This window comes from Rhyacophila brunnea, unplaced genomic scaffold, assembly GCF_057557595.1.
Source record: "Rhyacophila brunnea isolate RB1 unplaced genomic scaffold, BYU_Rbru_1.0 scaffold_11, whole genome shotgun sequence".
Classification (NCBI taxonomy): domain Eukaryota; kingdom Metazoa; phylum Arthropoda; class Insecta; order Trichoptera; family Rhyacophilidae; genus Rhyacophila; species Rhyacophila brunnea.
In genome coordinates this window covers 14,739,527-14,751,253 of record NW_028232763.1, presented here as the reverse complement: position 1 = coordinate 14,751,253, position 11,727 = coordinate 14,739,527, and the positions used below count along the sequence as shown (strand labels likewise).

The 11,727-nt window shown below is 32.2% G+C and overlaps 1 protein-coding gene across 1 annotated transcript; it reads left to right on the top strand.

Annotated features, from left to right (window-relative positions):
- Nucleotides 1–469: 469 nt before the first annotated feature.
- On the top strand, nt 470–10,534 carry LOC147078398 (nucleoside diphosphate kinase 5-like). The gene is made up of 4 exons (XM_085960465.1): nt 470–610; nt 6,264–6,436; nt 8,541–8,689; nt 9,953–10,534. The coding sequence occupies exons 1-4, from the start codon at nt 470–472 to the stop codon at nt 10,192–10,194; spliced, it is 705 nt and encodes a 234-aa protein (XP_085816591.1). The 3' UTR covers nt 10,195–10,534.
- Nucleotides 10,535–11,727: the final 1,193 nt, after the last annotated feature.

Below are 11,727 nucleotides of genomic sequence, written 5' to 3'. Positions count from 1 at the left end.
AATGCCTAATTCTTGTGAAATTTGGGATCACAGAGATTATCAATATAATTTTTTATCGTGAACATTTTAGAAAAATTATCTCGTAATAAATTATACTAATGGTTTTATAAATGCGTTTAAAAATTAATAAATGTAAAAAATCTTAACACCACTGCACAGTTATGTACCGAAATATGACTATATTCTAAAACATTAGAGCGAGAGGTTTAAAAGAATACTATTTTATGTAACAAAAATACTTTATGCAGTCATCAAATGTTTAAAATAACTATACAGGATAATAAGGCTTCAAAATTATATAAATAGATTATCTACAACGTTTAAGGAGTGTCCAGAATCATGGTTTGAAAATACAATAAAAACTCAATTTTGACCTTCGACGAGCATGTCCCCCCTTAAGCGACGCGCTGTGATACGGGCTGGAAGTTAGTTTTATTTTGACATTTGGAAATTGTTTGAGAAAATTAAGATGGACGATTCTTCTTCGCCAGCTGGAGTAAGTGACGATTTGCAATTGGAAAAGACCCTGGCGCTGATTAAGCCGGAGGCTGTGAAATTCGCATCTCAGATCGAAGAAATTATAACGGAAAACGGATTTGAAATATTATCGGTGAGTCAGTAATTTGAATTGGAAATCGATTAATTATGACCACTAATTAAAAATCTGCAAAAAATAACCTTTTAAAGGTCGATTGTAAATAATTAATATTTATCATGCCGTTTAAATTCCATTCGGAATCTATTTATTTTTTATTGCAAAACGTATAAGTGTGTACCTACCTGTCACAAGGGACTAGTTTTGGTCAAAATATGACGGGTTGATTTGAAGGGATGATGATCAAAGAAATACAAGGGACATTATTTTGTAAGGATGTAAGTAAAAAATAATTTGGGATCAGTTTTCACAATTTCACATAATATGTGGTGATGTTGTAGCCGTCATTGTTTAATTTATTTTCAAAGTAATGTATCTAATTTTAATGTTATAGGCTGTTTCATTGACAATCAAGGCTCACTTACAGTATATTAAAAATATTATAATCAGCGCTCGAAATAGAAAATTTTACGATCCGGAACGCTCGATAATTTTAGGAAATACTAAAAGGTGTTTGATTGTTTTGTTATTTATCTACCATGCGTTTCGTATTCAACTCCAAGAATATTTGTAATGTAAGTGAATTTAATTATCTTCTCTATAACTCATGAAGCAGAACGCAATTTATAATTTTTCCACGAAACAGAATCTTGAGGATTTCACGAACCGATGCTGCGTTCCCGTCCATTTCTACCCATGATTATAATCGCATATTTAAACTGAAATTGATTTACTCAACTTGATTACCTACGTAATTACATCCTTTCTATTCCAACTAATAATTTTTATTAAAAGCATCTGATTATATAGATAGGTACCGATTTTTAATATATATCTTCGTTTGTAAATGCGTGAATTAAAATAATCTAAAAATCGATGTTACTTTTAGAGAAAATGATTACAGTCAGTTTAAATTATTTAGAATTTCATGTTCAGTTTCCTACATGGCTTGTTATTTTATTATGTGAAGGAATTATCATTTTTAAGTGGATTTTAGTGAAAAACATGTGTAATATTTTTAAAAATTAATTTTGCTCTCCTGCATTCCTTGTATCTTTAGGCTAAAGGCTATACCTCAGTTGAGGTATAGTCTAAAAAGATCGTGGCTAGGCGAGGCGCGGATTGTGCAAATGACGCGTGCCGAGCGAAATATAATTTGTCCAATTGTAATTTGCAATTTGTAAAAAATCCATTTAATGTTCTGTTTATTGTTCTATTAGTAACAATAATAATATATTCATTGACATGTTTTCTTTTTCAAGTAAATAAGCAACGTTTTTTAGTCATCTTTACACGATTTAAGAATTAATACCCCCGTCGCCATCACGAAACAAATTGACGTGTTCACAGCACGACGTTCACTCTCCGATTGCCAGCGAGTTCAAAATTTTGTCGCACTTATAGTTGAAAATTATTTTCCGTTTCACTGAAGTACCGTCGTAATGCACTCGAAAACAATATCACTTATTTGAATCATGCAAACGACGGCGTAACTAGGGCAGCTCTCGAAATAGAAAATTTTACGAACCGATAATTTTACGAAAATATTAAAATAGTTAAGTATCTAATTGTATGTGTGCTAGATTTTTTAAGGCCTAGCTCAAACGGTCAAATTATTTTTCCACGAGACGAAGTGATAATTTTGTGAATTTTATGAACCGAAACCACGCTCCAATGCACTCCGGTCTATTTCGAGCCCTGGAGTAGGATCGTCATATCGAAAAAAAGTATTGATATTTTTTTACGGTTACGCCTCGAGCAACGAGCCTCGATCTACACTGGATTGGTTGAGGGAGAGAATATTAATATTATAATAATGCTATCTAGATATTTTATTATTTAAATTTTAAAAACTTTCCACTGCCTAACAGACATAAGGGGAAAATACAATATAAATAATAATAGATAAATAACAATATAAAAATAAAAATACAAATACAATAATGAATAAGATATAATTTTCAAAATCAACAGTATAATATTATTCGTGTGAAATTTTTCATAATATAATAATATAGTCAATAATACGTATCATGATTCATGACATGTCGTTTAATCATACAGCATGATTTATTATTGAACAGGCTTGCTTACCTGACATGACATGTCATGTTGAAATGATTTAGATAGGTACTTGTATTTTTTTTAAAACTTTGTTCACGGTGTCGTCTGACCCAGTGCTTCCAAATCTTCAAATCAGCCAACTATTATAATTATTTAAAAAAAAAAAAAAAAAAAAACACCGTCCACTGACAAACACTATTTTCAAACCTATCTGAAAATTGAAAATAAATTGCAATTTCTTGTAATAATAATGTTTCGTAATGGCACAATATTTAGGTATAGTTACAGTAAAGTTATAGTATACTATACACGGCGTGGAAATTACCTACATGTCGCCATTCGTGTTCAATAAAAAATAATAAGGGGTGTTTAAAACATAATTTATATTATTCAGAATATTATTATATTAGACATCAATTAAAAATAATTATAAAGCCAAAGTAATAAATTCATCAACATGGGATTAAAGGACGCATTTTTTTTTTATCTCTGAGTCGATGCTTGAAAGAGCTATTCGTTATTCCTGGTGAATAAATTTTAAACTATTTTTATTATTCTTGATCGTAACCATCGAGCCATAATATGGTAGAAAATAATAGAAAAGCCTGTAACAAACGTAGCAACAATATCTTACGGCATACTTCCCAATCGTTCGCGAAGAAGCTCAAACTTAATGAGGAGGGCATAACCTTCTGGGTGTGGTTGTAAGGAGGTACGATTCTCGAGTATGTAGAAATACGTGCTGATTTTTATCTTTCTTCTACACTCACAGACAGTGTAAAAAAACACGATGCGCAATCATGCATCAAATCGATATTAAAAGCGTGGTGTCTTGGCAAACTGTCCATCCTGTCCCCCTCCCCTTGATATGGTATATACTTATCTATAATACTAACTATAGTCTTGATAATGGCGTTACGACCGATATAACTACCGACTAACAACCCAAACTATGGAATTTAAAAGGTAGTATCACAATATTATAAAATATTATTCTATCAAGTATGTAGGTACCTAAATGCCACTGTTTTAAGTGGGTTTATTAGTAGATCGTGACGAGGAAGGATTTTTGTCAATCAACTACTTCTGTCCCTTCCTTGTCTGTTACGGTTTTGAAAGAAAATTGTTTTTTGCAGTACATTTTTTTTATAAATGGGTGCCCGTGGCGGGTTTAGAGACATGGAGACCAGATGAACTGACTGACGTTGAGGTACCTCACGATAAAAAATATATACTGTCCAACAGGAAGATTTAGGCATAAGCCGGAAGGCGCTATTATCGACTAAATGGGAGGAGCTTGTTAGTTTATAATGGAAGTGCGGTTAAAAATGGGAGGGGCTTGTTAGTTCACAGTTTTAACACGTAGCCAAGAAGTTTTTGTTGGACAGAATAGCCATAGACTCCCGACTAGTAAACATAACAATGTATCTCTTCATTGAAGGTGATAGTGACAACGTTGTCAACATAGCGTTTTTTTTTTACCAGATGCAGCATTTTTCAGTTAAGTCATCATCTAGCCCGCAAACTTTCCACGTCAAGCTTTAAGGTTTTCATTAATACGTTGGATTTTCTTGATAAATAAATTTACTAGGTATGATTTTTACTTTCATTTAAAATAAAATAAAAGTGTTGTGTTGTCTTTATTGCTTTGAAGAAGACATACAGATCTCAATGTTGATTTTTCACTGAAATACCTAAAATTTTATCTTCAGAGGACAGTATTATATTTCACTACAAAGTTTTCATCTAAAAACTTAAAAAAATGGTCTATATTTTCCTACGAAGATTTTTTTTTGAATTAAGGTTTTGTTTAAAAAAAATCTAGCGTTTTTCCTGCAAATTACGGCTTCAAATTATTAGGTAAGTATATATATGCATTAAGAGCAAGTATTTTAATAAAAAATCAAGCAATTATTTTATTAAAAAAGTGGGAACTATTTAATATTAACAGCAAGTAAAAATGATTATTGATAAGTATTATAATATAACAATGGAAGTATTTAAATTATTATAAGGAATTATTTAAATAACTTTCGGAATTATTTAAATAATTAATGGATAGTATTAATATCAATTTGTCAGAATAAAATCTATTTTGGACAGATTTTTTCTTTTACTGAAAAAACTTATTTAGTAGCTTCCTTATTATGATAAATTTAGCAGGGTAGTATTGTTCTTTCTATCTGGCTCTCCAGAACAGATTGTACTATTAGAATAGTATTTCTCTATTATTTCATGCCTTACGCCCATTCAGTGTAGCAGAATTTGTGTATCTATAAAATGGCTCAATGATGCAATGTCAGTCTCCTGAGCAAGCTTCTAGTGCTTTTAAGATACTATTTCATTTTAACTATCAGCTGTAACTTAACTGCACATTCCGAACCATCAGTTGTAGGTAGCTGTTCTTGATCAAATCACACTTGTAGAACCTACCTAGATTACCTATATTTTTGATCAATTATTAATTTAATCTTTGAGGTTATTCGCATTTCTTGTGTGAAATGTCTATCTAGCTCTTTTTTCTGCACTTGTGCGACTTCTTAGTTGATCTTCTTTTAATAATAATGTAATCATAAATAGTTTGTTCTTACCGATATTCATGAATGCACAGACTAATATACTTTATATGCGATAATGGTAACCCTAAAATGCCGTACGCCCCATTGAATGTTTTTTACTTTTCATACTATCAAAATAATAATGGATGTTGGTTTTATCTATTGGCCCATGTCGTTTAAATAATGATTATTTATTTTTACTACTGATTTTTGAATAATATTTCTTGCTGTACCAATATTTTACTTTCAACATTAAAACTGTCGGGCTTATACCGATACTTTGAAATAAATACTTACCATTCATTTAAAATTCTGACAGTTGTTATTTAAAAACTTTTCAAAATTGTCTATTAATACTTGCTTCAAAAATGCACGCCTTTTCTTACCCCGTTTGCCATATTTTTGTAGACGAGAATTAGCAACACTGAACAGTGATGATACATAATAATATTAGTGGTTTTTTTGTTGTATACAAGTACGTATAGTCCCTTTTTTATGTTAGTTGCGGGGATTTTGTTATGCTTTGGGTAATAGTTTATACCTACTCGATTTATGAGAAATACGCATCTACATAAGATTTTTGTATATGTAATTTAATAATTGTATAACTGTTTCGAGGCCCCCTTTAAATCTTCGGACGAATCGAGTGCATAATACGCATCAAATAAAATCGCCGCTGACTGGTACTACTGTAAATTTAGTTGGAAAAAATACTTTAACGGTAGGTATTTATATAGGTATATTTTTTTCCGACCATGTCCGTTCCTAATAAGATTATTTTATAGGTCTCCACAGAATAAAGGTTTTGTATTAACAGATTTTGTTTTTACGAGAAATGGATGTCAGCCACTTGCTCAACCTATTAGGTCCATACTCTGACTCATATACAAATTGAAAAACAATATGACGTGTACACTTGCCAGACCCAGGATTCGAACCTGGGACCCACGACGCTATAGGCTGACGCTTAAGCCGCGCGGCCATCGTGGATGTATATATTATTATGTTCATTTTCATGCAATTATCATGAGTTATTTCTCCGTCAGAAAAGGACCGTGCGGTTGTCTCCAGAGCAAGCCGCTGAGCTGTACATCGAGCATTATGGGCAGCCGTACTTCCCCAATCTGGTATTCCACATGGCAAACAGTCCCGTCGTCGCTCTCTGCCTGGCGAAGACCAATGCCATCGTCGATTGGCTAAGGCTTATCGGGCCAGCGAAGTAAGTATGCGGAGGACGGGCCCTTGTTATTATACATTTGCGATTGTGAAAAATAGGTTATCTGTTTAACATTTTTGAGCGCCTCCTGAGCTTTAAGGGGACGTTCTACAGAATTGGCCTTGAGAATTGAAAATATGATTTTTTAACATGTGGTCCATAATATCTGGTCTACTAGTTAATATAAAAAGGTCGTGTCAAAGTTGTTTGTGTCAATAAATTTGCTCTATGACTCGATCCGACTCATATTTCATCAGGGCTATCGAAGACATAAATCAATATTTATAATTTTAAATTTTTATTTATAATATATATTATTTAAGTTTTGTTCATCTAATGCCGGGTCCACACTGGCAACAAGTTAAGTTGCTGGCAACCTCGTTAGATTTTACGATAATTATGATGATTATCGTAAAATTTCTTAAGCAATTATGGTAAGTATCGTAAAATTTAATGAGGTTGCCAGCAACTTGTTGCCAGTGTGGAAATGGCTTAATATCCACTGTGGTTCACGTAGTGGCATGGACCTGGGGTTAACTAATTCAGGAAGTCAACACCCATGATAGAATTTTTTCCAGTATTGGTTGCATTATATTCCAAAACTCTTCTGTAGAAATCGTTTCCGATTTTATAAATGGAAATTTCTCGGTGTACATAGTAAACAAACCTACGAATAAAAAAAGATAAGAAGGAACATACTGATTCATCGCAGTAAAATCTGGCAATAAAATTTGCCATTTTGAAAAGCGACGATTTTGCGTAAACAAATATCACGTGATCTGTACGTGTGCGGCAAACTTCGAATGTGTTTGTAATTTTGTGTATTTTATGTTTGTGTATCACGCATTGTCGACCATATTTGCCGGCCTTTCTGATTGCCGTGATTTGTACACATCTTCCTTCCTGTCTTTTTTTATTCGTAGAAACATACAGTATTTTTATTAGTTATATGAAGTTGGCCTTGAATCTGTAATAAAATAATACACAATTAAAAGATTTTGAAATAGAAAAAAACACATTTCCAAGCTTTCAGCCGTGCTCACTCATGAATGTCATTCGTCATTTAGATAAGTGTATACACATTTTGATGTTATCTTGCAAAGTGCGAATGTAATGTTTTCAAATAATTGATATGGATTAATTATACCATCGTCTTATTTTCTTGAAATCATAAACATACTGTAATAGTATTTGAGTATCAACCTATGTTCAATTTGAATTGGGTTATAATAATAATATACCCGTATATATATCAATAGTATGTTTGCTACAAAATCTACCCAAGTTATCAGTACGTACTTGCACAGGTTTGATTAAAAACTATGATGAAATTAACATTTTAAAAATGTTAATTCATAATATTATTTTGACAGCCCTGTTTTCTGATCGGCGTACATCTTGCAGGTGTTTATAAAATAATAATAATGTTCAGCGGCAGACAATATCAATAATAATAATAATGTTTCTTGAAATAAAATCTCCGATGATTAGTGATTTTTGCGAAAAGATCGATTTAAATTAACGTACTTACGACGCCGAGGTTCTTTTTATACTAAATTATATTTGAATGTCGGCTCCCGCCCCTTCAGCCCCCCGCTTAAGCGAAACCGCTACTGTATACAGAACCCAAAGTATTTCTTTCGACATAAAATGGTTGGGAGCAGCTGAATAAGACTACAAAACAATAAGAAGCATTTAAAAAATCAACAGCTATATCCTCGTAATACGAGTTAATAGGATTCTATTAAAATACTATGATTATGTTTTGGCACTAAGAAGATTTGGTCATATTTTTGTGAAAATCTTGGTAATGAACATGACACAGGCAAGTCGGCTTTATCAGTATATTATTTTCAGGGCCAAGAACTTTGAACATCAATCAAAATTATTATGGAAATTATGTAAAAAAAACCCTTTACGGATAATGAAAATTCAGAATGTGTTAGATTAATACCCCTCCCCTAACCGGTGAAAGTAAAATGTCCTCATGGAAATTTTATGGATTATTAAAAATCGTTGAAAAGAAATGGATGCGCTAATACATAATCAGGGACTGAATTACTTACTATTAATAGTATTAATACTATTAATACAGGATTTTTTTTAGTGTTTTAGAAGCTCAGACCAATTGGCCGGACAGTATCCGAGCTAAATATGGCGTAACAAATGAAGAAGAAGACGATTACTCTAATGCTGTTCACGGAAGCCAGAATCAAACAGAATCACTCCGAGAGATACATTTCTTCTTCCCCACTAGTAAGACCTTGATTTTATTATCAGCTTATTTATGTCTATTCTCCAGTTTCACCACACTTCATTTTCTGATGTAAAATAATATAGTTCAGTGATGGCGAACATATGGCACGCGAATGTTTTATTTTGAAGAGAAAAAAACTACCTAAGTATAATACTTACTTAATTTAAAAAAATACAAAAAAGTTTTACATCTACTTGTATAATATTTAAAAAAAATGACAACATGGCCATGCGTATTTTCTTTGGTTTTTAATATTATTTTTACCAATAATATTTAGCAATCGATACGTGAACGGAAACGACGAAATTCATACATAATACAGACAGATCGCATTGTATAAAAAATAGGAGGAGAATAGAGTCGGTCCTTAGGCTTGAGGAATTTATTGATAGAAGAATTAAAATATAACATTCAATCAACAAACATAATGAAATATATCGGCAGACATTCAAATAAAATAGTTACTTGTTTTTTTGCCTCAAAAATAATTGCTAAAAATGGAAAACCGTTCAGTGAAGGAGAACATTATGAAAGCACGGTTGAAATGGTACCACACTCTTTGAAAATTTTGAAAACAAGGAAAAATTTATTCAAAGAATAAAAGATGTACCGTCGGCTAGAAACACAATGAAAAATAAAATCTCAAGAACTCAATTGTAATTTTTAATCTTTCTCAATAGATTTATTAAACTATTATTTAATTTTTTTTTATGAAAAGGTTGGCGGCACGTCAGACAGTCAAAAAATAATATTTGGGAAATTTTGGCACCCATGCGTAAAAAGGTTCGCTAGTTAGTTGTATAATAATTTATTTTAACTTCTCCTACTGTTAACTGCAAGAAATTTTTAATGACACTAATTTCCAGAACCGTAAAATATGGAACTGGACCCCTGAGTACTTCTTTATTATTTTGAAACTGAAATCCTTAATTCTGAATTTTTAGAACTCCAAACACCTTAAATATGACTGGGTCATGGAGGTTTCAATGTTTTTGTTTTTTTAACAAAAAAAATATAGTACTAACGTAGCCTAGTTGGTGGAAAAGTCGTGTCTGATGCCATGGGTTTGATCCTGCGGCTGGCAAAATATATGTAATTTGTTCAATGTGTTTTTGATCCGGTACCAATGGATTGGATGAATTGGTAACCATTCCTCGTCAGAAGCCTCATTAGAGCGAAAACAATAATTTACGCCAGTATGTATTTAAATAACTTAGAATTAAAGGTGTAATTTTATTATAAGACACTGTTTTTGTTTGCAGTCATAGTTGGCCCGATACTACGTGACTGGCAAATAAGTGAGTATCTCCAAGGAAATGTGAATCCGACCCTGCAGGAGGGTCTTTCTGAGCTGTGCAAAGAAAAACCGGTGGATCCTGTGGTATGGCTGGCGGACTGGCTCTTGACCCACAATCCAAACAGTCCGGAGATCATCGAGCCCGATGCGATCTCTTCCAGCGTTGACCTATCGCCCAGGCCGTCAGCGCAGTCCGTTGAAAGTTAATACGGTTGACAATAAAATAGCCCAATAAATTCGTCATCAATACCACTTAGTATGCGAGTTTACCTTGTAGTATGAAAGTAATGTCTAGTGAGACAAATTTTTCAATTTTTGAGTGATGACTTAAACATGACATTGTTATGACAAATTTTCAATATTATATTATTATTAATTATATTTTAAACCGATTAATTATTGTGTAATGTTTATGTTTTACTTATATTTTTTGGAAACTGTTAAATAAATTAGGCATTGTTATTCAATTTTATGAACCTTATAAATCGAAAACAACTATTTGTTCAGGAGACAGTAAAAACCATTTAATTTTCTGTTTAAATAGAAGTTTAAAGTTTAAAAAATTGAAATAAAGATCATACTCTCCCGGAAAGAATTCTTGTTATCAATTTGGGAAGTTTGCCTTTTTTTCCGTTTAAAGGACATGATTTAGGAGGTATTTGTGGATTGAATTTTGAAATGAGTAGACATATTGTAGATATTCGAAAAAAGTCTCATTTATGAATATAATGAGATTTATGAGTTAAGATAGACCAGACCGATGACATGTCATTTGAAAGTTTTGCACAGCACATTATTTTAAAGCATTCATCTACAACCATTTGTCATTTGTTTGCATGTATGTGATTATAATAAATTAATGAAATATCAAATAAGTATTCATAATTGAAATGGAGGGTAAGCAGAAAGAAAGATCATTGTCACATCAACTCAGTTTTGAGATAAAGTGAAAAAACTTAATAACTTCCTTGTTATATTATTTATTAAACTTAAAAAAGTTATCTTACACGTCAATTTAATAATATTCTTTGTCAAATGTTTGTGACAATGGTCTTTCTTTCTGATGTCAGTGTTTTGACAATGATTTTTATTATTTTTTTTCCAAGTATGCCATCTAATAGCTTACAAAATTCTTCACAAGATGGCATCATTGACTCATTTTGTGGACAATGATCTTTCTTTCCGCTTACCCTTCAAATGTGATTGATATGATAGAATATTCAGATGACTGTAAAAAGATAGACTAAACCAACAAAAATAAAAAAAATCGGTACTGTTCGGTTAAACCGGACACAGCGGAAAACGCATTTTTAAAATTGCCGATAAACTGGATTATTTGTTAGTTTGGGTTAGTTTAGGTTAAGTTAGGTTGGGTTAGGTTAGGTTAGGTTAGGTTTGGTTAGGTTAACCTAACAAATAATCCAGTTTATCGGCAATTTTAAAAATGCGTTTTCCGCTGTGTCCGGTTTAACCGAACAGTACCAAAAAATCTAATTCATATTATAGTACAAAAAAAAACAAAGCTAAAACAATATGGACATAAACTATGTGGAGAGATCTTCGTGTCTGCAATAAGACATCGCAAATTTTTTAAATATAACAAAATTGGTCTCTGTGGCATCCGGGTTGGATAGTCCAATGGGTCCAACAGCTGGTTGGACCGACTTGAGCATCTCTTCCCTTTCGGAGCACATTCTCAGACATTCATGTGGTTTGCAGCCAAATGACATAGCCCAATGC